General features: G+C 50.6%; 10 protein-coding genes across 10 annotated transcripts; 5 read left to right on the top strand and 5 right to left on the bottom strand.

The window, feature by feature from the left end:
* Positions 1 to 1,365: 1,365 nt before the first annotated feature.
* On the bottom strand, positions 1,366 to 2,155 carry PC9H_000475 (uncharacterized protein; the record flags this gene model as incomplete). The annotated part of the gene is made up of 3 exons (XM_036770130.1): positions 1,366 to 1,424; positions 1,475 to 1,540; positions 1,600 to 2,155. The coding sequence occupies 3 exons, from the start codon at positions 2,153 to 2,155 to the stop codon at positions 1,366 to 1,368; spliced, it is 681 nt and encodes a 226-aa protein (XP_036635975.1).
* Positions 2,156 to 3,055: 900 nt separating this feature from the next.
* On the top strand, positions 3,056 to 6,210 carry MRE11 (meiotic recombination; the record flags this gene model as incomplete). The annotated part of the gene is made up of 16 exons (XM_036770131.1): positions 3,056 to 3,116; positions 3,199 to 3,329; positions 3,385 to 3,548; positions 3,616 to 3,712; positions 3,768 to 3,864; positions 3,946 to 4,153; positions 4,210 to 4,395; positions 4,462 to 4,630; positions 4,685 to 4,795; positions 4,860 to 5,188; positions 5,256 to 5,340; positions 5,394 to 5,462; positions 5,519 to 5,770; positions 5,829 to 5,941; positions 5,998 to 6,139; positions 6,190 to 6,210. 16 exons carry the CDS (start codon positions 3,056 to 3,058, stop codon positions 6,208 to 6,210), a joined length of 2,235 nt encoding a protein of 744 aa, XP_036635976.1.
* Positions 6,211 to 7,472: 1,262 nt separating this feature from the next.
* On the top strand, positions 7,473 to 9,189 carry PC9H_000477 (uncharacterized protein; the record flags this gene model as incomplete). Its single annotated transcript, XM_036770132.1, has 7 exons — positions 7,473 to 7,695; positions 7,748 to 7,987; positions 8,038 to 8,368; positions 8,418 to 8,509; positions 8,562 to 8,634; positions 8,687 to 9,110; positions 9,163 to 9,189. The coding sequence occupies 7 exons, from the start codon at positions 7,473 to 7,475 to the stop codon at positions 9,187 to 9,189; spliced, it is 1,410 nt and encodes a 469-aa protein (XP_036635977.1).
* An 870-nt stretch (positions 9,190 to 10,059) lies between these two features.
* PC9H_000478 (uncharacterized protein) lies at positions 10,060 to 11,322 on the top strand (the record flags this gene model as incomplete). The annotated part of the gene is made up of 7 exons (XM_036770133.1): positions 10,060 to 10,252; positions 10,316 to 10,384; positions 10,444 to 10,513; positions 10,571 to 10,754; positions 10,814 to 10,994; positions 11,052 to 11,147; positions 11,198 to 11,322. 7 exons carry the CDS (start codon positions 10,060 to 10,062, stop codon positions 11,320 to 11,322), a joined length of 918 nt encoding a protein of 305 aa, XP_036635978.1.
* Positions 11,323 to 11,620: 298 nt separating this feature from the next.
* Positions 11,621 to 14,639, bottom strand: PC9H_000479 (uncharacterized protein; the record flags this gene model as incomplete). The annotated part of the gene is made up of 8 exons (XM_036770134.1): positions 11,621 to 11,690; positions 11,754 to 11,832; positions 11,891 to 12,077; positions 12,132 to 12,239; positions 12,299 to 12,410; positions 12,467 to 12,985; positions 13,040 to 13,637; positions 13,688 to 14,639. The coding sequence occupies 8 exons, from the start codon at positions 14,637 to 14,639 to the stop codon at positions 11,621 to 11,623; spliced, it is 2,625 nt and encodes an 874-aa protein (XP_036635979.1).
* A 173-nt stretch (positions 14,640 to 14,812) lies between these two features.
* Positions 14,813 to 16,332, bottom strand: PC9H_000480 (uncharacterized protein; the record flags this gene model as incomplete). The annotated part of the gene is made up of 7 exons (XM_036770135.1): positions 14,813 to 14,948; positions 15,004 to 15,102; positions 15,157 to 15,292; positions 15,361 to 15,888; positions 15,941 to 16,047; positions 16,131 to 16,158; positions 16,236 to 16,332. The coding sequence occupies 7 exons, from the start codon at positions 16,330 to 16,332 to the stop codon at positions 14,813 to 14,815; spliced, it is 1,131 nt and encodes a 376-aa protein (XP_036635980.1).
* A 186-nt stretch (positions 16,333 to 16,518) lies between these two features.
* TSTA3 (GDP-L-fucose synthase) lies at positions 16,519 to 17,986 on the bottom strand (the record flags this gene model as incomplete). Its single annotated transcript, XM_036770136.1, has 10 exons — positions 16,519 to 16,583; positions 16,639 to 16,738; positions 16,793 to 16,872; positions 16,928 to 17,059; positions 17,108 to 17,166; positions 17,219 to 17,293; positions 17,349 to 17,563; positions 17,614 to 17,645; positions 17,705 to 17,775; positions 17,826 to 17,986. The coding sequence occupies 10 exons, from the start codon at positions 17,984 to 17,986 to the stop codon at positions 16,519 to 16,521; spliced, it is 990 nt and encodes a 329-aa protein (XP_036635981.1).
* A 980-nt stretch (positions 17,987 to 18,966) lies between these two features.
* Positions 18,967 to 20,204, top strand: FAD1 (3'-phosphoadenosine 5'-phosphosulfate sulfotransferase; the record flags this gene model as incomplete). The annotated part of the gene is made up of 6 exons (XM_036770137.1): positions 18,967 to 19,085; positions 19,143 to 19,183; positions 19,235 to 19,431; positions 19,477 to 19,630; positions 19,681 to 19,822; positions 19,874 to 20,204. The coding sequence occupies 6 exons, from the start codon at positions 18,967 to 18,969 to the stop codon at positions 20,202 to 20,204; spliced, it is 984 nt and encodes a 327-aa protein (XP_036635982.1).
* Positions 20,205 to 20,263: 59 nt separating this feature from the next.
* Positions 20,264 to 21,731, bottom strand: YTM1 (ribosome biogenesis protein ytm1; the record flags this gene model as incomplete). The annotated part of the gene is made up of 4 exons (XM_036770138.1): positions 20,264 to 20,668; positions 20,717 to 21,263; positions 21,333 to 21,439; positions 21,489 to 21,731. 4 exons carry the CDS (start codon positions 21,729 to 21,731, stop codon positions 20,264 to 20,266), a joined length of 1,302 nt encoding a protein of 433 aa, XP_036635983.1.
* Positions 21,732 to 22,066: 335 nt separating this feature from the next.
* PC9H_000484 (uncharacterized protein) lies at positions 22,067 to 23,460 on the top strand (the record flags this gene model as incomplete). Its single annotated transcript, XM_036770139.1, has 7 exons — positions 22,067 to 22,108; positions 22,158 to 22,196; positions 22,261 to 22,271; positions 22,324 to 22,506; positions 22,558 to 23,014; positions 23,067 to 23,209; positions 23,262 to 23,460. 7 exons carry the CDS (start codon positions 22,067 to 22,069, stop codon positions 23,458 to 23,460), a joined length of 1,074 nt encoding a protein of 357 aa, XP_036635984.1.
* Positions 23,461 to 23,520: the final 60 nt, after the last annotated feature.

Consider the following 23,520-nt stretch of genomic DNA (forward strand, 5'->3'; position numbering starts at 1 on the left):
CGTAGACGAAGTCCTAATAAGAAGTCGATAACAGTTCGTTGATGAATACATTATTAATCCGTGCTTTCTTTGATTTGTTGGAAGGTGCTACGGCTGAAATAAGTGATCAACCAGTAGCAAACTTCGGGTGACGTGTCATGTATGAATGGTTGCTAACCACCGCGAAAACGAATTTGCGAAGGCGAAGAACGGCGGTAGCGTGGTTGGGAGGGGGCAAATAACCGTAACAAGGTGTGTTCATGTCCCCTTCACATGCAGGCATGCGTTTGCCAGCCATAACTATACAGCAAAGTGATATGATCATCCTCTCCGTAGGGGATCAGATGATCCACCGATACTGGGCGTCCCGTCTGGCAATTAACCAGGATAGGAAAACCGCCGCATTGCTGAGAGCGATCCATCATCCGATTGCCATGGAGCCCAAGAAGTACCCACCATCCGCTTGCTTGGATGGAAAGGGGCGCTTCTGCCGGCGTTTGGCCGAGGGTCTGGCGACGCTTGTGGACATAGGAGCATCGGACTTGCAGGCAGCGGAAGGGCGAAGCGCGGTCAAGGGTCACCGGGTTTGGCCTCGGGGCGGGGCGTGGAGCGGTCGGATGGATGGACGCAGATAACATAGCATGGGTTGCGTGCGAAGGGGGTGGATGGTGGACATGAATCGCGTCAGGAAGCGTTGGGCGTTTGAGTCTATTAGTATATTTCTAATGAGCCATGAAGAATGAGGATGCTGGTTTATTGTTTGTTGCAGGACGTTGCGAGGGGGAGGTGTGTAGCGCGGGCGTGGACGAAGCCGTAAGGGGTGACGTAGACCATAATTGGGGGAATGACGAGATCAGGTGCATGATCACTGAACCGGAGCATTGCATGAATAGGGAGACAAGAAGTAATACAGCCGAAGCCGCTGCGTTCTCGGGGACGAAACCAATGGGAGAACGTAAAAAAGGCCGTCCAAACGTCGGCGAAAATGTGGAAAAGCAATAGCCAATAATGATACTTCCAAGTCCACGGAAGGAGAAAGTTATGAATAAGTAATCGACGAGCGGTCTATAGCCCATTGACTCTGCCGAGTAATTCGATGCGAACCATGGAGATGTCTAAATGGGACATAAACAACGAAAACGAATAAAACGCCTGTGTCCCATGGGAAAAATGAAGAAAGCGCAGCAGATAAGTGAAAACAACAAAAGGCTTATCGCCTCCCAAAATGATGCAATGCTGGACAGAGGATCGAGGGTGTCTGGTCAAACCATGGACGTTGGCATCTCTTGTTGTGAGGTGATCGAGTCGGCGTCCTCTGAATGTGATGCGGATGCAGCGTCACGATATATCTCCCGTTCGTCTGATGATGGTCTGATGTCCTTCCGTCTAGAAGATGGCAATAGCGGTGTACGGCGAGGCGAGCCCGCGGTTGGACGACGATAAGTCTGTGGGGTAAGGGCGTGAGGTCGGCATCAACGATATCAGATGAAGATACCAACATGGCGTGACATGATCATCTTTGCCATGGACACTGGCTTCACCGACTGATAAACTGCAGGCACTAAAAACAATAGCAGAATTACTACTTTAGGCAATGATAGGTGAAATGAAGAAGCGTACGTGGAGTCTCGAAGGCGTTCTGCGTTCTCCGCGAGGCTGCAGACGCAGACTCGGTCTGAACACGCAGGTTCTTCCCATGCTGCTTGAACCAGTTCTTCGCCAGCTTTGGCTGGATGAGGTGCGCAGGTTGGCTGTGGCCGGCCGTGGGAGAGTTTTCCGTTGGCATCGCAGCAAACAACTTGGAGTTGAGTACCCCGGCGCCCGAGCCCAACACTGGCGGCGTCCAACCCAGTTTGTGGGTCGAGTTGAGTGCGATGGGGAAGCTCTCGAGTTCGAGTCCAAAACCAAAACCACTAGACCACCTCCACGACTTGAAACCCTTGGCGCTGGGTTCCCTGCTCTGCTTTTCTGAGCCTGAGGAAGCCTTCTCGTTGTCTCGAGACGAGACCTGCAGCGACGACTTGGATGAGAGTCGAAGCCAGCGGGGTATGCTGGAGACCGCTCGGAAAAGGACGAGGAGGACGAGGGACGCAGCGACGACAACAAGAAGCTGGGCGTTGATGTCGACGTGGATGTTCTCCAGAGACCTGGTCGAGGGGAAGGAGGGGATGCGCATGGAGGGAGGAAAGAAAAGGGAATGGCAGAGAAATACAGGGATGGAGGGATATGTACTGGGCGACGTCCTCTTGCAACGGGACCACTGCTGAAACTCCCTCGTCGTTATATTGCTTCGGAGTTGGCCGAAATCGTCATCCCACCCTTCGATTAGGTAAGCGCCCCTTGCACTATCTATCCACCTTCAGTGCATAATCTTTCCATTGCCGCGACGTTGACAGTGTCAATCAATTAATGTACGCTAATATTAGGGCCACTGCATACCGAGTGTCCCCAGTGGTTATCGAGGACAGTACCAAAATGTAACGATAATTAATGAGAAACACGTTTCAGGTTCTAATGGCTTTATCACCTTAACCAGTAAGACTTCCAAACAGCCCTCACTATCAACGCCGCCGATGCTTACCCGAAAATAGAGGAGCACCTTACAGGTCTCTACTGAGTGGAGGACCATCTCAGTAACGGCGGATATTATGAGAGGAACGAACGTTCAATTGAGGCACCACCGCCATGGGGCATTGTCTGTCTGATCGACTCCGCGACAAGCACTCCGCAATCCGTCAGGAGGGACAGATAACACGGTGAACGGAAGCAGATGTTGTACACAGTCGTTCCAAACGAAATATTCTGACAAGGTTCCGTGCATGGGTTATAGAAGGGTGATTTCCGCAATTTTCGAGAGTACAATGCGATCAATTCCAAACGCTCCCGTAAGTAAATAGGAGCTTTGCATATGTTTGCGGTTGACACCGACACGTGAGTCGAACTCTAATGGAACGCGTCGCGACTTCTTGACTTCGACGCCACCTTTGACTCATACTTCGACTCATTTGCCGCGAAAAGCGACTACGCTCAATATACATAACATTCGAAGGAAATCTTGCGATTCCTTTGAAACATTATGGCCGACTCAGACCACGAAGGGTCACCACCGCCGAACACGCCGGCTATACAGAATGCTTGTAGGTGCTTTAGCTTCGCCAGAATTGAACCCGACCTCAAATAATTGGACTTGGGCTAAATGGGTGGCTTTTGAAATGGCAGATGCCGAAGATACGATACGAATCATGCTCGCGACGGATACACATATTGGTTACGCCGAACGGGACCCAGTGCGAGGGCAGGATTCTATAAACTCGTTCAAAGAAGTATTGCAGCTAGCAGTAAAGCACGAGGTACGAGGCAATGCTTCCCGTTGCATCCTCATTTTGGAACACATGCATCTACTAGGTCGACTTTATTCTTCTAGCCGGCGACCTCTTTCATGACAACAAACCTTCCCGAGAATGCCTATACCGAGTCATGGCGCTCATAAGAGAATACACACTTGGGGAGAAGCCGGTGCAGGTAGAACTCCTGAGCGACCCAGATGAAGGCAAGGCCGCCGAATGCTCGTACGCACTCTAACGACTCTGCTAATAATCCCATTTATAATACTCTGACTTGAATATCATGAAATAGTTTCCCGGCGATCAACTACGAGGATCCCAACCTCAACGTAGCTATCCCCGTGTTCTCCATCCACGGCAACCATGACGATCCACAAGGCGCCGGCTCAGTGGGTCTTCTCCGAGCTCTACGGCGACAGGTCACTGACACTCGGTTAACGCCAGGAAGGCGCGTTATGCGCCCTTGATATGTTATCAGTCTCCGGTCTGGTGAACTATATGGGTAAATTTGATCTACCGCTTGCACCTGCCAAGCCAGCAGGTACGTTCACGTTCCCTACCTAATTTGCTCCGAACTCATGGTGTATGGATGGCACTCGTTTGGGTTTGGTTGGACTTACAGGCGAGCGGGAGAAAGAGCAGAGTCCCCAGCATGGGATAGCGGTGCGACCGGTGCTGCTCCGGAAAGGTAAAACGCGACTTGGGATGTACGGAATCGGCAACGTGAAGGATGCGCGGATGCACTTCGAGCTGCGAAGCAACAGGGTTCGGATGTTCATGCCTCAGGATAAGGAGGAGTGGTTCAATCTCATGTTACTCCACCAGAACAGGTGCTATCCTCCCACTTTAACAGAACAACTAGAGCTAACAATACGTTCATTGGCAGAGTCAAACATGGGCCTCAGGAGTATGTACCAGAAGGGATGTTTGACGATAATATTGACTTGGTGGTGTGGGGTCACGAACATGACTGTCGGATTGTCCCCGAGCCCGTAGCGGGCAAGAACTACTACATCACCCAACCAGGATCAACCGTCGCCACATCGCTTGCTGACGGAGAAGCCACGCAAAAGTAAACCCCTCCTTTTCCATTCAATCTTTCATCAATGCTTCCTTGTTGACTTGAATATCCGCGTAGGCATGTGGCTTTGCTACAGATTCAAGGCAAGGAATTCCAGCTGACACCCATACCATTGCGGAGTGTCCGTCCCTTCGTCATAGAAGAAGTGACATTGCTCGATGTTGCAGAGGAAGAGGGGTTCGACATCGACGATCAGATGGCCATTACTAAGTATCTCAAGAGAAAGGTGGGGTTGCTCGTCTTTGAAGGCAAGCAAGACGGTTGAATTTCTTATGAGTAGGTCAACGAACTCATTGTGCAAGCCAACACACAATGGGAGCAAAGGAATGCTCAGGCTATTGAAGAAGGCGAGGAAGGACTCTTAAAGATGTTGCCCTTGATTCGTTTGAAGGTAATTATCCCATGATTTACTACGCCATCCAACGTTTGCACTGACGATTGGCCCAAACTACTAGGTTGACACCACTGGCGTAACCGAAATGTCCAACCCCATCCGCTTCGGCCAGGAATTCGCGGGGCAGATCGCAAACCCCCGCGACGTCCTCGTCTTCCACCGAGCCCGCGCACGAAGAGCCAACGGCAAAGGCAAGGTCGTCATCGACAATCCCGAACTCAGCATCGACGACCCCGACTTGACGATGTCGGAGAAGCTCGCCAAGGTGCGGGTGGGTACGCTGGTGAAGGAGTATCTGGGTGCGCAGGAGCTGCAGGTGTTGGGCGAAGTTGGGATGGGGGATGCGATTCAGATGTTTGTGGAGAAGGATGATTCGCATGCTATTCAGTCGTGAGTGACGCGTTGTATTTTGCCTGTTGTGGATGCGGCGAGAATGACGGGGATATTTTTATTTCAGCCATGTAAATCGAGCGCTGAAGGCCCTGTTGAAGGATGTCCAGGCCAATGGCACTGAAATTGACGAAGACGACGTCGAGGAGTTGGTGAGTAGCTCAACATACCTCGTCGTAAAGAAATCGGCTCATCTGGGGAGTAGCTCACAAAGGCGAAAGAGCAGCAAGACAAGGCTTACGAAGAAAACCGCAAGAATGTACCAACCAAAAAGGTACTTGCTCTTCACTTGTTCCTTGTATTGTAGCTAGAGAGCATACATGCATCCAGGGCAAAGGCAAAGCGGCTCAGGATGATGAAGACGCTCAATCGGAAGATTCGATGATGATGGACGTAGATTTTGGAACTGGTGGTGCAGGATCAGACTTTGACCAGCTCTCTGACCCACCGCCTCCGCCCAAGAAGACGACCGCCAGGTCAAGAGCTGCGGCAACGAAGGCACCAGCAAAGAAAGCACCAGCAAAGAAAGCCCCCGCAAAAAAGGCGCCTGCGAAGGGCAGGGGTAAGAAGGCGGTTGAACCTGTGAGTGTGTCTTCATGACAGTCGTTGTCCTCCCTCCAATATCAAGCAATGAAATCAGGATTCGGATGAAGACGAGATTATTCCCATTGACGAAGTATCTGATGACGAAGAGGAAGACGACCCACCACCAAAAGCTCCCGCCAAACGTACAAATCGCGCAGCGGTCCTGAGGTCAACTTCTTGTGTCGCTTGCCATTCAGGTTGAGACTGACATCTTTCTTTCGCAGTCAAACTACAACGGCTAAAAAGACGCCTGCTAAGAGGAAAGCACCAGCAGCCTCGCAATCGAAACAATCGACACTTGCTTTTGCACCTGCAGGCAGATCAAGTACGCGAGCTGCAGCTTCTCGGGCCCGGGGGAAGATGGTGGTATGTTTTCATGAATTTCACAACGGTGGAGCGTATCTAACTTTTCCTAGGTTGACGAGGATAGTGAATGATTCTGGACTGATATTTAGTACTTTTATTCTCATTTAGTGCGATGTTACTGAGCCATTTAGCATGAGTTTCCAATTCGAGGGAATCCTCTAATTGATTCTTCACCCTTTCACTCGCTGCACGGTGGAAGCTTTAGCGCCTTACCCCTATTATACTCCTGGCCGATCAAACGCCAGACGGTGCGATTCGAATGCCATCCGCTACCACGGTATATCCTCAAGCTAATGGAGACAACGGGGTCGAAGAAGGCCAACGGCAGAATTTCGAAAGCATGTGTATTAGCTGTGGTTCTGCCCGTTTGAAGAAATCAAGAGAAGTACCGCGGTGTTCCTTTGCAGTGGTAGATGCTTGCTTATCAGTGCAAAAGATAGCTTTCGTTACGGAACTTGGGGGTTCCTCGACGGCCATCATCCTCTTAGCATTGTGGCCTAGAGGCCGATGATGCGCGAGTCAACAGCACAGCATGTGCAGGTATTCTTAAGGATGAAGGCCAGTGATCCCACCTTGCCTTCCTCGTGGATCCTTTGTGTTTTTCTCTACGCTGAAAATAGCACGATGTCTTGGCGTGGAGATCCCGGGAGAACAACTGCGGTGACTTTGGAATTTGACTATGCTGCACGTAAAACAAATGGGAGGACCTCCACACACCGAATTCTGGCGGAAGTATTCCCAGCTTATCCAGAGGTAGCCTCAATATCGAATATGAATTGTCGTTGCTTACATTTACTTTTGGTAGCTCGATCGATGGATTTTGCCAGAAGCCTGCAAGGCTAGACTTGTAGACTACACTGCACTGATCTCCATTGTTTAAGGGCAGTTCCCAAACGAGTCATCAAGGCTATAGAAGCCTACCAGCTCCGAGTCAATTATCTCGCGTGCTTTCAGAGAAAATGGTACAGGTTTCGTATGCCAAATGGCGCATGCACCATCGCAAATACCGTCCCAACTTCGATGACTGGGAACAAATGGCCAGGCGCAGACGAAGAACTTTGTGGTTCAAGCTCTATAGTAAGCTATCGCTACGAAATCCACATGCGATCGAGGGCAAATTGCCTCAGCCAAGCCAAAGACCATATGGAATCACATAATCTGCCTCCGAAGAAGCATTGAGGTAATGTGAGGAAGCACTTGCTATGACTGATGGTAAACGCCTTGCAAGTCGCGCAACCGGTTCACAGAATAGTGTTATCGACCTGACCATCTAGGTATTTAACTGCGATGCAGACTGCCGGTGAACTGCAACCCAGAACCCCTCGTTTCGACAATGGCGCGTTTTCTGGCCTTCTCTCTCGTATTTGCAGCTGTCATCTCCTCAGCATGGACGAAGGAGATTCGTAACCCTCCTCGCCTCCAGGCCTATGAGAGTGGTGCCGTCCATAATGGAATCATGGATATGAAGCATCGCCTTTGGAGCGCAAAAGAAGCAGCAGGTGCTTTCAACTCGGCACGTTACAGCAAGATCGAGGACTTCACTCCTTGTATCAACGGTAAGTAACTACGGATAATTATCAAGTTTCATTAACTAACTTACTTCAATAGGCACGGCCGGTGAATTCCGTTGCAACAACATAGATCTTTACAGTTTCTACTCGCATGCTGATCTTGGTAGCCAAACTGGCCAAGGCAGCAGTTCATGGGGTTGGGTCCATGAAGGCCGTGAATATATAATCATTGCGCAGGCCGACGGTGCGGCCATCGCTGAGGTCACTGCCGATGGAAAACTCGACTATCTTGGTCGGCTTCCCAAGACCCCTGAAGCTGCAGCTGCCATTTGGAGAGGTGGTTATAGTCGACATCCTTACTTAATAGCATTCTAATCCTCAGCTTAGAACTTCGCGTTCTCGACCACTGGCTTATCGTTGGATCTGAGGCCGTAAACCACCACGTACAGATCTTCGACTTACGCAAGATTCTTGAGATCACCCCCGAAGAAAAGCCCAAGACATTCGACCCACGCACTGATATCACTGGCCTGTTCAAGGGACTTCCCGTCGGACGCACTCATAACATCGTCATCAACTGGGATCGTGGATACGTTGTGTCCGTCGGTTCTCAACCACGAACCAGTGAATTCGCCGCAGGTCTTGTCTTCATCGACATTTCCGATCCCTCTAAACCTGCCTTGGCTGGTTTCCAGGCCGATGATGGCTATGTCCACGAGTACGTTATTTCGTCGCCTGATTGGAGTAACACTAGACACCTACCTTAGCGCTCAATGCCTCATCTACCGCGGTCCTGATACGAGATATGTTGGTCAAGATGTTTGCTACGGCTATAATGAAGATACTCTCACCATCTACAGTCAGTGTTTCGCCCGGATCTACCTACTCTCTTGATATTTACCCAATCCCAGACGTGACGGACACGGCCAACGCTTCAATTATCTCACGTACCGGTTACGAAGGCGCCTCATACACTCACCAAGGGTAACTATTCATCAGTCTAGACGTCACTCAGTGTGCTGAAAGACGTCCACAGTTGGGTCTTAGACCCGGAATGGCAACAATATCTAATTCTCGACGATGAGCTCGATGAGGTCAACGGTGCCGGCGCTGCTGCAGATGGCAACGCCGTCACTTACATCTGGGACGTTTCTGATCTCGAGAATCCCAAGCAAACTGGTCTTTTCAAGACCCCTGGAGTCACCATCGACCATAACCAATACATAGCCAACGGAAAGGTCTATCAATCTAACTATGGCGCTGGCCTGCGCATTGTTGACATTTCTTCTATCCCTACTGATCCTACTGGTGGGAGCGTTAAGGAGGTCGGCTTCTTTGACATCTACCCAGAAGATGATGCACGAGCTGGAGGAGGTGCACTCTCTTTCGTCGGTAGCTGGTCCAGCTACGGCCTGTTCCCCAGTGGAAACATCATCATCAACACCATTGAAAGAGGAGCTGTAAGTCATTTACCTACGCAATCATGACACCAACTCACTGACTTGTCGGCAGTACGTGGTCAGGATCGCTGAGGAATAGATATAGCATGCTGTGCTTTCTGCAGCATTGTTTACAACTGTAACTCTTCCTGTACATCACGACTCACTGGCATACATTATTTGAATCACTGTGTTCCACTCAATAATGTTCAACATTCAAAGGTCCCAAATTGAAACCTCAACTGAGTGCTTGTGCCCCTGATAGTCCCCTGAGGCCTGAGGGCAGTAAGTTGGGCGCCAAACGTTGGTTACTTCCTCGTTATGACCAGCAACGACCCGCAACGGTAAGTTCGTTATTAGAGATCTTTTCAGAAAAGCCCACCGATCATGCCAGGACATCTGTACGGAGACCTTGCGGGGTCCCGCACGCTTCCGACTCATCCAGGCACAGGGACCAGATGCGGATGGCATTGGTCCGATACACCTCAAGTTTCTTGCTAGAACAGACTGAGTGCTAACAGGAATCCACAAGAGCATGCGCAGCTGGAGTCACCGGACACAGGACATCTGCATTTTGCTTGAAGACTCTCATCTACGGCTCAGGTATCCCAATGCATCGCCTTCTGCTAACCCTCGGTTGAAATAAAGTCGACCTAGCGTGGGACGAAGCCTTATGGCTTCACGATGATGGTATCCTGTGCCATGGGGAACCTTTCCTAGGTCGCTATGTTTTCTCTACATTGTGATCTGTGGGTATTCCGAATTGAGTTACGACCTGCGGTAGTTCGCTCACGAGATCATCACTAGGTTGGAGAAGACAGCGCGTAAATAGCTGTCGAACCAATGTCCATACGTTTCAATCACTTCCCTGTCTACCATTGAAGTATTTAAGCCATGAAGATCCGACATACTATTCATCAGCGCTTGACCCTCTGAAGTACCTGGTTTATTTCCACAGACTGGTCAAGCCATGTTCCCTCGCTTCTCGTTGCTCCTCGCCCTGTCTGTGCTAGTCACTGCGGCGCCAGTGGAACACAGCACGCCCGACAAACGTGCTGTGAGCACGCTCTCATCCAGCGAGTTGACTTCGTTTGCGCCATATACCCAGTTTGCTAGGGCGGCGTATTGCTCGACAAGCAAGCTCCAGGGATGGAAGTGCGGAGGTTAGGCGGTGTCACCATCTTCCACCACGCCTGACTGATGCATTGGTTGTCTTCGCTGAACAGATGCTTGCAATGCCCTCCCAGGTTTCCAGCCAACCTTGATCGGTGGTGATGGAAATGCCATACAAATATGTGAGTTTATAACCCCAATTTATTGTACATGGCCTTGTGTCTAAAAATATGCCATCAAGTTTTTGTCGGATTTTGGCCGGCACAAAATTCCGTCGTGGTGGCGCACGAGGGAACCGATCCGACTCAGTTGTAAGTCTAGTCTACCGCCGAGACCTGTCGATCACAATTAATAGTTGATTCATCCAGCGTCTCTGTGTTGACCGATCTGAATATCTTGACGGACCCTCTTGATACGGCCCTCTTCCCCGGCGTTCCATCAAATGTCTTAGTACACGATGGTTTCCGCAACGCACACGCCCTCACTGCGACAAAGATCCTTGCCGAAGTCAAGAAATTGTTAGCCGCGAACAATTCTAAGAAGGTCACTCTCGTATGTCGGCTTTCTCCCACACCTTACTCTCAGAGGTCAATGGCTGACATTTGATCTAGGTGGGCCATTCCTTGGGAGGCGCCTTAGCTGAGCTAGATGCCCTGTACATGACTTTGAATCTCCCCTCCGACGTCGCAATCAAGGCGATGACATTCGGAACACCCAGAGTCGGAAACGCTGCATTCGCGGAGTTGATAGACTCGAAGGTCCCAGACTTCAAGCGTATCAACAACAAAAAAGGTAACTACGAGAGATTGATTTCACGACCTAGCACTTACATCAGGCATCATCTGTTAGACCCAGTACCAACCGTTCCTGGACGCTTTTTGGGCTTCGCACAGCCGGAAGGCGAAGTTCACATCCTTGGCCCAGGAAATGCTGTTTCTTGCTCGGGTACGTTCTTCCCGCTAAGTTCAATTAGCGAAATTAACCTTCGATTCTAGGCAACGATGATGCCACCGATGCGCAGTGCCAAATTCAAACCGTCCCAAATGTCTTCGAGGGAAATATCTTAGACCACCTAGGCCCATATGAGGGGATCAGCATTGGCACCATCTTTTGTACTTGAAAACAGATTACGCTCCCTACGCACGTAGTAATATACCCATCTGACCAGCTGCACACCGTTCGAATAAGGTTCTTTTGTCAAGAGTATAAGTAATACAAGAGCAACCGCGAGTAAATGTATACACAGATGACCGTGAATGGCACTAGAGCCAGGGTATGAATGCATCCATAGTCCATGAGTTGGTCCATAGAATATTGCGCTATATACGTACAAAATAATGATTTCGCGTAAGTATGGTGGGAGTGCGATAAAATACCAATTGCAAGAAAATACCGTGAAACGTGATGGGGTGGAGATATCAGGAAAATAGTGAAGTATCCAGGTCGTGCGAGAAATCAAGAACAACAATCTTTTGATCGTGCGAGGTGCTGTAATAAGGACACAGGATGAGTAGCTGTGGAGGAAGCGAATTCAAATATGCTGTGGCTTACCTGACGATCCTCGAAATATCGAATTTGACGTCAAATATATGGCTAGAGTGAATCGTGCGGAATTCCCGGACCATCTTACCTGAAGAACAAAGAATGTCGTCAATACATTTATCCGCAAAATACACAGAAGCACATACCAGTGCCGACTTCCCACACCCTCACGGTCCTATCGTAGCTGGCGCTCACCAGCCGACCGTTGCGAGGATCGAAGGACAACGCACGAACAAGCAGTTCATGCCCGGCTAGAGTCCTCAGGCATTCACCAGTGGATGCGCGCCATATCTTGATCTTGCAGTCGTTGGAACCAGAAACGATATAGTCATCCTTGGAACGACGGTTAGGCCAGGGAAGCTGACGAATGATGGCAAGCACGCCTACCTTGAACTCGATGCACGCAAGCCCTCTATCGTGGCCTTCGAATGTCCGCACGCGTTCTCCGCTTTGAAGGTCCCAAAGGATCATCTTGCCGTCCCCGCTAGCGCTGACCTGAGATTGAAAATTGAGGTCAACAGTGATAAACTTGATAAATTGAGGGCTGCGCATACCACACGCTCTCCTTGCAGCCCGACGGCGTTGACAGGTCCCTCATGCCCACTCAGCGTCTGGTAGTGCTCCAAGGTAGAGCGTTTCCAGACTTTGATCATCGCATCCTTAGAACTAAGGAGAGATCAGCTCCTCCATGCTTCCTACATGATTTCAAGCAAACAACCCACCAGCTCACAATCCAATCCTTGTTGATCCTGATATCAAGAACACCGCCAGTGTGTCCTTTCAACGTTGCCTTTACCTCTGCCTTTACCTGGGCGTTGTCATCGTTAGGCGTCCCCGGGGACGAGCGGACATAAACGCTTCCATGGATCAGCTCCTCTGCAGCTTCGTCGACGACACCTCGCCCTCCGTAGCCGCCAACGTCAGAGCTGGGAAAATAGGACCCAGCTTTGTCGACGGGTGGACGGACGAACAGATCCCAGACACACACAGAACAGTCGCTGCTCCCACTGACCATGAAGCCGCGCTGCCAACCATCCTTGTATTCTACGGTCGACCTCACGCCTGTGTCGTCTTGGTTTCCGCATACCTCTGCATCTAGATCAAACTTCAAGCAGAGAACACTGCCAGAGTGTCCAGAGATTGTTCCCAAGAGCTTCCCTGTCTTCACGCACCAAACCTTGATAGTGCGATCACGAGAACCGGTGACAATACGATGCGCATCAAACTCAAGGCAATATACACTAAGATGGTTAAGGTTAACAAGTCGCAGAGACGAACAAGCTTCCGAAACTCACGAGTCGGTGTGCCCGCTGAGATTCATCACTTTGGGTTTGTGATTTGGGGTTTCAACGGGACTTGAGCCGTTATGTTGACTCGATGTACGTTGATTGCCTTCCCACCGTCGGTCCAATTCCCAACGGTCCTGGAAGAGTTTTCGCCAGCGTAGCAGGAGAGGTGCTGCAGCAGGGGAAACCGTATTCATCCTGGAGAAAGTGGATAGACACGGCGAAGGGGGAAATCTCTTTAACCGCTCGCCGTCCACGCGCAAGGCATCGAAAACACTTCTCACGCGAGGATCACCGGAATGACATGGGCTACGAATACTCTGAGCCACGGTAGGTGCGCGGCTGAGATCGATGCTCCATCCATTCCCCGACATACTTTCAAAGAGGGATCGCCATACAGCATTGTCATTGGCAAGCCGATTCCAAGTGTGGGAGACCAGAGTGCAGGCAAGAATACTCTGCAGGTTTCCGTAAGAAGAATCGTTGCCCTCGTTACCGGCACCCCTACTTGTCGATGTAAACGTCGATGGCGGTAATGAAGATGGAGTGTGAGCTAGGAGGGCTAGGATATAGATAGCCAGCTCGGTTGGTAGAAGGGCGAGGATGTCTAGGTTAGGTCAGTCAAGCTCTGGAGAAAGGTCAGGTTCCGGTACATACCAACGCCAGTGACTGCTCTTGAATCTACGTAACATGCCTCGTCAACCAGTTCCCCCTCTTCTCCATCAAGCGGCGGGAGGCTTGCATAGTCTATGCAATCGATATTCGTATCAATATGGTAATAAGACGAGTATCCCGACGCGCTGTCCGATGAGAGTGCCTTGTGACAAGCAAGCAGTCTGGCTTTACCCTTGCTTAGCGTCTCCTTACCCTTGCTCAGCGTATAAGGCGCTGAGGGTTTGGGAGACACACGCGAAGGAGAAGGGCCAGGAGAAGGGGTGTATCTCATGGTTGAGAATGTAGACTGATTGGCGCGCGAGGAGGTAAATATGCTTCCGGATGATGATGTATGGGGAAACCTAGGTCTGGTGGTCCCGTATGGATACACAGACGGTGACGGTGAGCGTGCAGGACTGAGAGCGTCCCGAATTCGGGGAAATATAGAGCGAAGTGAACCTTGATTCTGAGGGGGCGGTGGCGCCTCTGGCCTCCCCGTTAACCCCATCCCTACAAAGGCACTGCCCAGACTGGGACTCGAATAGAAAGGCCAAGGCGACCTTCTACTTTGGCCGTAATGATAGGTGTATGCATATGGGTAGCGGCTGTTCTGATATTGTGGCAAGAAACCGTTCTGATGAGAATGGGGTCCATCCGGGTTAACGTGAGCATATTCGTCAGGCGATATGATTGAGAAGTCAGTGGGAGTCGGCGACGATGGCCTGGTTATGGTGTCGACCGTCGGAACCGCAAAAAGATCGCCGTCGATGACTTCGAGCTCTTCGTCTGCCATGGCTGGGAACGGGAGGAAGGAACGGGCGATTGGCGACCCGGGCTCATGTGGGGGCTGGGTGGCTGAGGCGAGGAACGAAGGCAGCACGCGGTTTGGGCGTTGTCTTTGTGTGGGCGTCGGTGTCGGTCTTGAAGGTATCGCTGGCGACGATGTCGATGCCATGGACGTCGTCGTCGAGGACCAGCTCAGCGAGAACAACAGCGGGGAGAGCAAGGTCAACAACGTGTCATGTGACCATCATACCAATTTTGTACTGCCATTAATTTGGCTCATAACTTTATAGTACAGCCATTTCATGATGTGAATCAAAGGGAGAACCGAAAGGAACCCAAAGACTAATTCTGATCCTCTACCAAACTCTTCGCAGACTTCAAATCGGCCTCTACCATTTCCGCCACCAAAGAATCAAAGTCGACCTTTCGTTTCCAGCCAAGAACTCGTTCAGCTTTCGCTGGATTGCCAAGCAGCAGGCTATGAGAGATCACGTTCAGAGTAAGGGATGAGATATAAGGTTGAGTAGACGTACTCGACTTCTGCGGGTCGGAAGTATCGAGGGTCCACCCGCACGACAACTTTGCCAGTCGCGACATTGGTCGCGGTCTCTTCCACCCCAGAACCCTCCCACCTAAGTTCGAGCTCAGTATACCACCGCTCAGGAATTGTCCAGTTTGCGACTCACTTGAGTTGTATGCCCAGCGCATTGAACGATTTGTTTACGAATTCTTTCACAGGATGAGTCTCCCCGGTTGCCAAAACATAGTCTGATGCAGATGGCTGCTGCAACATCAACCACATCCCCTCAACGTAGTCACGAGCTGTAGCACGACAGGAGACGACGAGTTAGGTCGGCAACATAATTAGATTAAAAATTGAGATCAAGTACCGTGTCCCCAATCTCGTTGAGCATCCAAGTTCCCCAGATACAAGCAGCTTTGCTTTCCCAAGGAGATATCAGCCGCAGCCCTTGTAATCTTCCGTGTGACAAAAGTCCGCCCTCGTCTGGGGCTCTCGTGGTTGAACAATATCCCATTGCACGCGAACATCCCATACGCCTCCCGATAATTGACCACTATCCAATACGCGTACAACTTGGCGCACCCGTAGGGGCTACGAGGATAGAAGGGTGTCGTCTCGCTTTGCGGCGTCTCCACAACCTTGCCGTACAGCTCTGATGTTGATGCCTGGTAGAACCGTACGTGATTCTGCAGCCCGCAAGTCCTAACGGCATCTAGTAGCCGCAGAGTCCCTAGCCCGTCCACATCGCCAGTGTATTCGGCCATCTCGAAGGACACCTTAACATGGGATTGAGCTCCCAGGTTGTAGATCTCAGTGGGCTGGACGGAGGCTATGATGTACACGAGATTCGTGCTATCGGAGAGATCGCCGTAATGCAACTTGAATTTATTTGGGCCTTGAGGAAATAGATGTTATAATCGATGGAGGCAAAGACGGTACGGACGTACGTTCATGCTGGTCCTCGTAGAGATGGTGCAGACGACCGGTGTTGAAGCTGGACGAGCGACGAATGATCCCGTGCACTTGGTACCCCTTGTCAAGCAGCAGCTCGGTCCTTTCCACGACAACCGAGTAAAGTTCCCCAGCACAGGAGATGGTGAGGAACGGAACGCATAATCATCGGGCGAGACGACATACAGATATGAGCCATCCTGTCCCGTTATCCCTATCCAGAACCAGAAACCCGTTTAACCATGGCTTCCAAGCTCCTACGAGCTCAAAACGGAACGATCCTCTACTGACCTGAGATAAGAGCGACTTTGCGTTTCTGATACTCCTCCGGAGTGGGTAGATTGAGCTTCGTAATGGCTGGGATTTGGGCGGCGTCTTGGGCAGACATTGGGTTGTGGTAGGAGGTCAAATCGTTACAATTTTGATTTATGAAACTTGGGTGTTGGGGTATATCCAATTGGTCATATGCGTGCCCACAAGGTACGATCGGTGCACCTGAATGATCACAAACTGCGCAGGCGGTGGTAGTCATATCCAAGAATTACAGTACAACACTCGTTCAATTCTACGCATTCTAAACGTTCCCCGTCCTGGCGTTATTATAATTGTCCAAGAACCACTTAACGGAGGCCGCGAGTGCTGGAGGAACCTGGGATCAGCACATGCTGTCAACATAAACCCCACCTTCACCCACCTTGGTCAAATGGAGTGAATTCAAACCCGCCCATGAGTTCCAACAGCTTCTTGTTTGAGGCTGGTTTACGGAACTGCCCATCAGCACGAGTTGTGTCGAACTTGATTGACGTCAAGTATTAGCAGCCACATACACGATGTTGAGTGATACTTACGGCATATTCGCCCTTGAAATCGACGGCCTTTACAATGGCATCGGCAACGTCCTTGATACTTACTTCCTCGTCTTCGCCGACTATGATCGACTAATCAGCGCATTATCGCGAAACCAGAGGACATACTAAATTTACCTGAGAGAATCACGGGCTCGACATCGTCATACTCTCGTAGCTGCCATATGAACAGTTTGGCGAGGTCGTACGAATAGATGAACTGTCGGAGTGGCTTCCCAGTCCCGGCAACTATGAATGGGGTGTTGTTCTCTGATGACGAGTTAGTCAGTGTCTTGGATCATTGGAGTGCGTACAGACTCTTGGCAAGATAGCACTTGTGGATGAGTGCCGGGATGACATGGGCACCCTCAAGATCGCTGGCCACAGCGTCAGCTCGTTGTGATTAATGAACAACAACAGAGTATTCACAAATTGTCGTGGGGACCGAACACGTTCGTCGGTATAGCCGAAGTAAAGTTGCACCCAAACTCCTCCTTGTACGCGCTGATAGTACGCGCTATCAGGTATGCTAGGAAAGCGAATAAATGTATATCCTTACTGATTCTGCACATCTACTAGTCTCTTGGCGTGCGCATAGCCGAAGTTACTTGAATGCGGGGGTCCAAGATGGATTTTTGTTTCATCAAGAGGATATTCGACTTTATCGGGGAACACGCAGGTCGACAAGCAAGAGATGACCTTCTGGGTCTTGCGTTCACACGCGGTATGCAGGACGTTATCGTTCATAAGGACATTGTCTCGCAGGAATGTGAGCTTGAGGCCTTGGTCAGTTACATCCATGTCAGAGATGTTGCCGCACGCACCTTGTACTTCATGTTCTTGAAAAGGCCGCCGACTGAACGATAATCACAATCATTTCAGCTCGAGATATAACGGACGGGCATTTGATCGTACCCATCGCAGCGAGATGGATGACATGGGTGGGTTTGTACTTGTCAAATAGCTTGCGAGTTTGTTCGGGGTCTCTGTCCTACTCGATGAACCACGCGTAGGGCTGCCAAACGAATGCACCAACCTCAAATCCGCCTCTGATGAGGTTGCAAAGATCCATGTCTCGTTAGGTCGCTTTCCGAACCTCGATCCCACTGGTTCGGTATTGATAATGTGCTCGATACCTTTTCCAACGAGGCCGCTACCGCCGGTAACGAGGACCACCGCAGGGTTGGAGTCGGTCATGATAGTGGTTGGGAAAGAGGTGATTTCCTGATTGGGAACGCGATCCGCCGACGCGTTATGTCACGCGCGTCGGGCTTGTCACAAGAGAGTCCGAGCTTCAATCGCATTGGGAGGTATAATCGGGTGTGTACATATGGGGGAGTGCTACAGGAGACACATGCCAACCCGCACGACAGCATCAAATAAGGGCAAGAAGGAAAGGCGAGCAATGACAGTTACGACTCGAGTCACTGGATACAAACCCACACGAAAGCGAACGATAAATTGTACAACAAGGCCGGAGTTTCACATTTACTACTTAGATTGGATTCCTATTCCAAGTATATTCTATCGTCTTCGTGGCCAGGAAGTACTTCGAGCAGCGCCCCCGTGTCACGCTGCCATACATAGACATTCCCGTCTGCGGTAAAGAACACGTACAGTAAGGATCAGCTTGCACTGGCTTGAACTGTGGGGAGCCAACCCTGACCTTGTGCCGCTGGCAACGAAATTACCATCGACGTCTCCAGATAACGAACCGGCCTTGATGATGACCAGGAAATTTGCGCGCAAGTTGGGATCAGGATTTTATATCCCAACTTTCCATATGATAACTGTCTGGCCCCTACCCCCACTCGCTACATACTGGCCGTCGTGGCTCCACTCCAAATTCCACACCCCATCCTCATGCGCTCGCAAGATCACTGATGTTGTCCTTGTTGGAAAGGTGGAGGTCGAGTCCCTGAACTCGCGCTGTTTGGCTCAAGCACGCAAACCACACAACTGCGACGCGACCAAGGCTAAGCGGCCCTGTTACCCCTGTCGTGCACAATCTAGATTATCTTATCGCACGGTTTCTCTAGCTAATGTCCTGGCGCCCTCGGCCACTGCAGCTTTCATCCCTTCATCGTCGGATTTCCATTCAACGGCCCTACAAGTCGCGGATTTTGTGGCAATTAATTCTACATTCCTTACCGGCTACGACAAGAAGCTTCCATCAAATGGATTACAGGCGCATCGTCACGCAGGTGTACGAGCTAGCGGAGTCGAGCACCGATCCTCTGGGCCCGTTAGTAAGAGAGGCCCTACAGGTGATTGATGAGGGCATAGAACGGCATGGGTGAGCTCATTGATGCCAGCGAATGCAATGGGGTGACCGTAACTTGTACTGTTGAAGACAGGGAAACATCGCGATCAGCTTTAACGGTGGCAAAGACTGTGAGTACGGCTAATACGTGTCCAACGTAGGTTCTGACCCGAAATTTGAAGGCACTGTTCTACTGCACCTCTATGCAGGTGCACTGATCCGAAGATTACCGTCCTCAGAGGCCCCAAAACCCATACCGTCAATATACATTTCCGTCCCATCGCCGTTTCCAGTTCTAGAGGACTTCATAGTGGAAGCCGCCAAAGCGTACAACCTCGACCTCTTCCACTGTCACCCCACATTGACGGATTCTGAGCCAGTAGAGTCCGTCGTCACACCACACGCAAATGGCACGACTTCGAAGACGGACTACGTCAGTGCCGCTGTACCTCCGCCGAAGGCGGTGGGGAAGGCGCGCGGCGGTGAGGGGATGAAGAGGGCACTCGAGATATACAAGCAAAAGTTCCCCCATATCACTGGTATTTTGATAGGGACGCGGCGGTCAGACCCGCACGGAGGTGAGTAGTATGCCTGCGTCGCTCCACCTATATATTAAATGTGAATGCAGCTAGGCTCTCGCATCGGAATATGACGGACCCAGGCTGGCCACAATTCGAACGCATCAATCCGATAATAAATTGGGGCTACTCTGATGTGTGGGATTTCTTGCGTAGATTAGAGGTTCCATATTGCCAGTTGTATGATCAAGGGTGCGTGCTTTCCATCCGAATATGGGCTCCCTAGTGCTCATTTTGTTACAGATACACTTCGCTGGGTTCGACATACAATACTTTCCCCAATCCTGCCCTTTTGATGCAGCCGACATGTTCTACTTCCCCAGAATCGAGACCGGACGCACTACCGAACGGTACCTCTGACGGGGGTGAAGCAACGGATTTGCTTCCTCCCACATTAGTCGACGCTGATGGCTTAGAGGGCTCGAATTTAAAACCAGCAGGCCTTCCAGACAGAGATGCGATAACTCCAAGATATAGACCTGCGTTCGAATTAGTCGACGAACATCTTGAAAGGGCAGGTCGAGGCATTGTGGACCCAAATATTCAGATTGTATCTACGAAGAGCGCAGCATAGCCAAATGAATTAGACCAATATACTTTTGATGTGCCCTCGATGGCAACACTTTATATTCTTTATGAGGACCCTTCGTCCACTCTCCAAACTTCAAACCCACATTCGCCACCAATGCCTATAACGCCATTGGCCCAATCCAGGCCGAGGATTTTGCGGCTCCCGTCTTTGCCTTTGTTTTCCCAAGCCTTGAAGCTAGAAATAGCCGCTTTTGTGCTTCGCAGGTCCCAAATGCGAACGACGCCATCGTAGCTGCCGGTCGCGATTTGTTGTGACGAACTTGAGCGTGGGGAGAGCGCAATACATGATGGAGTGGCGGGATGCACGAGCGTTCCTACGGTAGATGAAAGTGACGCGCCGTCTGCTGTCAAATCGTAGATAGTCACAGTTCTATCTGTTGAGGCAGCGAGTGCGGTATTGCCGTTTTGTAATATCGCGAGATCGAGGAACGGTTTCTCAGATGCGATCTGTAATGTGTCAATAACATATGCCACTTATTTATATGAGGCACTTACTATCGTATTCGTACAAATACCTATTTCAGTATCCCAGGTGCGCACAGTCGAGTCGAATCCACAACTTATCGCATTTTTATCACCCGTGAAAATGGCTTTGGACACTCGCGCTGTGTGTGATTTCAGTACTGCGATGGGTGCCTTTCGTTTGGGCCGGTCGGCTTCGTCGACCTTGCGCTTCTTGCTCTTGCGTTCCGCCTGCACCAGATCGGCGGCTACTTCGTCTGATGAAGGGATGGATGTATCCCACACACCAACAAGTGCGTCCCAGGAAGCGGTAATAAGATGCTTTCCCGATGGTGAAGACGCAATAGACGAAACGGGGGATGTATGTAGGTGAAGGGTGGCGAGCGGTTGGACGGCAGCGGAGTCGATGCGTGATATTTGGGCCGTTAGATCTTGCGACGAAGTGGCAATGAGAGTCGGATCCGAGGGGAACACACAAACTGAGGTGATTGGCGCGGCGTGAAGCTGGCGGTTGGCGACCATGTTTTGCGAGTAGTCGAAGGTGCGGATGTATCCATCGTAGGATGCCGTGACAAAGTGCCTACCGGCTCCCTGTCAGTCAATTGAAATCATTGGGATTTAATGCGATGCTGCGCCCTGGACTGCTTACCCTTGAAGGCCACATGAGACCGACGACACCCAATCTTCATGGGGTATGTCCGACATCCGCTGCGGCGGCATAACCGACTGGATGTACTCGATTTCCAGTGTTTCTTCCTGCTCACCGTCAGTCGATTTTTCTGTACCCTGGAAACGCGACGCGTACCTCCAACAAGCCATGTTCGGCACACCATTCCCCTAGGCTTGTACGCAGAACCTCTCCGCGAACCAAGAAATCAAAGGGGATCGGTTTGGGAAGCGATAAAGCCTTGTTGATGAGCTGAGAGAGCTGGTATCGTTTCCAGTTCGCTGGTATCATGAATTTTTGGGATGGCAAGGGGTATGGTGTCTGTGTCGACAGCACCACTGGGTGCGAGACCCTGCTAGAGTCATTGGAACTCGACGCCATGGATTGAAAGTGGAAGTTATTTGGTGATCAGAAACTGTCTGAATTTTGAAAATACCTGCTCTTCTAAATTTGGATTTCAGTAGTATTGCCCTAGATGGTAGCATATTCCCACACAACTACGCGTCGCAATTGTTTGGTTTGGAGCGCTCGACCCAAACAGTTTCAGCCTCGCTTGCGCCGACTACGGTCTGCAACACCGCCACCGCCATCCTTCTTCTTCACTTCTTCTTCCACTTCAAGACTTACGGGACGATTAGATTCACAGAAAGCCCTTTTCCACTGCACTAATTCCTGGCTACTTCTCTACTCTGAATATTGGAATCTAATTACCCTTAATGCCTCATCAAAATGAACCCAAATCCTCTAAATTACTCGTGGTATGTCTTTTATGAATTCCAGTGGGCAACGCGCTCACAGAAGCCATAGACCGGCGTCGTGTCTTTTTACTTGGTCGCTGCACTCGCTGTACGGTAGATTGCTTGTTTCGTTGGCATTAACGGTATTCTGACCTTGCTGGAACATGGTGTAGATGGTCGTGGCGTGCGTGTCTTCCCCTTCTCTTTGGAAAGATATTGACTGTGCTCGCTAACAGAAATAAGAAGGTCCTGAACGAGACAACGACGCCGTTATTCTTCCTATTTTGCCAGCTGTTCATAGCGGTCATCCTTTTCCTCGCCTCAGACGCCCTCCGACTTCTACCTGACCGCCTAACTTTCGACATTAATACCTGCAAAGGCCTTGTTCCTATGGTATCCCTTAATGTCGTGGGACTCAGGTATTTTCTTGCCCGTTTGATATTTGCTGCGCCGAATTTATCCCGTTAAAGTCTTAGTAACTATACCCTCGCCCATGTCGATGCTTCGTTCTACCAAGTCGCCCGGGGTCTCGTCCTACCATTCACGGTCGTTGCTACACTCGTTTTCCTGCACTCCACACCTTCCGTTCGAATCATCCTAGCGTGCTCTTTGGTCACGGCCGGATTCTTTGTCGGAGTATTCCTTGACGGCGTAAGACCCTCCATGGTTGGAGTCGCGTTCGGTGTTGCTTCTTCTCTAATCACTGCAGTCCACTCGGTGGTTATCAAGAAAAGTCTTGCTGTAGTTAACGGGAGCGCGCTCATGCTCTCGTGGTACACCAACCTACTGAGCGCCATCGTCCTCATTCCGATATTGATTCTGGTTGGCGAGGTACCAGGGATAATGAAACTACTTGTCGGGGAGTTCACCGGGGTAGATGGCACCACCAGTCCTTTGAAAATCTTCCTATGGGGTTCCCTTATCACCGTATGCTTCCCGAACTTCTCACAAGTATGGGTTGCTGACTTACTGCGGACAGGGTTGTCTGGGATTCCTGATGTCCATCGCCAGCCTTTTATCTATCAAGGTCACATCCCCCATCACGCACATGATCTCATCCGCAGTACGGGGCGTCGCTGCTTCGATGCTGGGCAAATGGTACTTTGGTGACATCATAACAACGTGAGCCAGAATTATGGCACATGGGCCATTGTCGCTGACACCTTCTATCCAGCGGGCGGGCTTCTTCGATAGGTATCATCCTTCTTGGTTCCGCATATTACACTTGGGTGAAGCACCAAGAGTCTCAAACCGGTGCTAAGGGTTCTGAGGCTCCTCAAGCCTCGTCACGCGACGGGCGAGGGTCCTACGAACGTGTTAAAATGGATGAGCTAGATCTTGAGGCGGCGAAGAAGGAAACGAAACCGGAGTAGAAGTGGCCGGTCTCCTACCCTTAGACGTCAGACGACAGTTACATCTCTCCCCGTACGCAA

The sequence above is a fragment of the Pleurotus ostreatus genome (assembly GCF_014466165.1).
Source record: "Pleurotus ostreatus strain PC9 chromosome Unknown scaffold_1, whole genome shotgun sequence".
NCBI lineage: Eukaryota > Fungi > Basidiomycota > Agaricomycetes > Agaricales > Pleurotaceae > Pleurotus > Pleurotus ostreatus.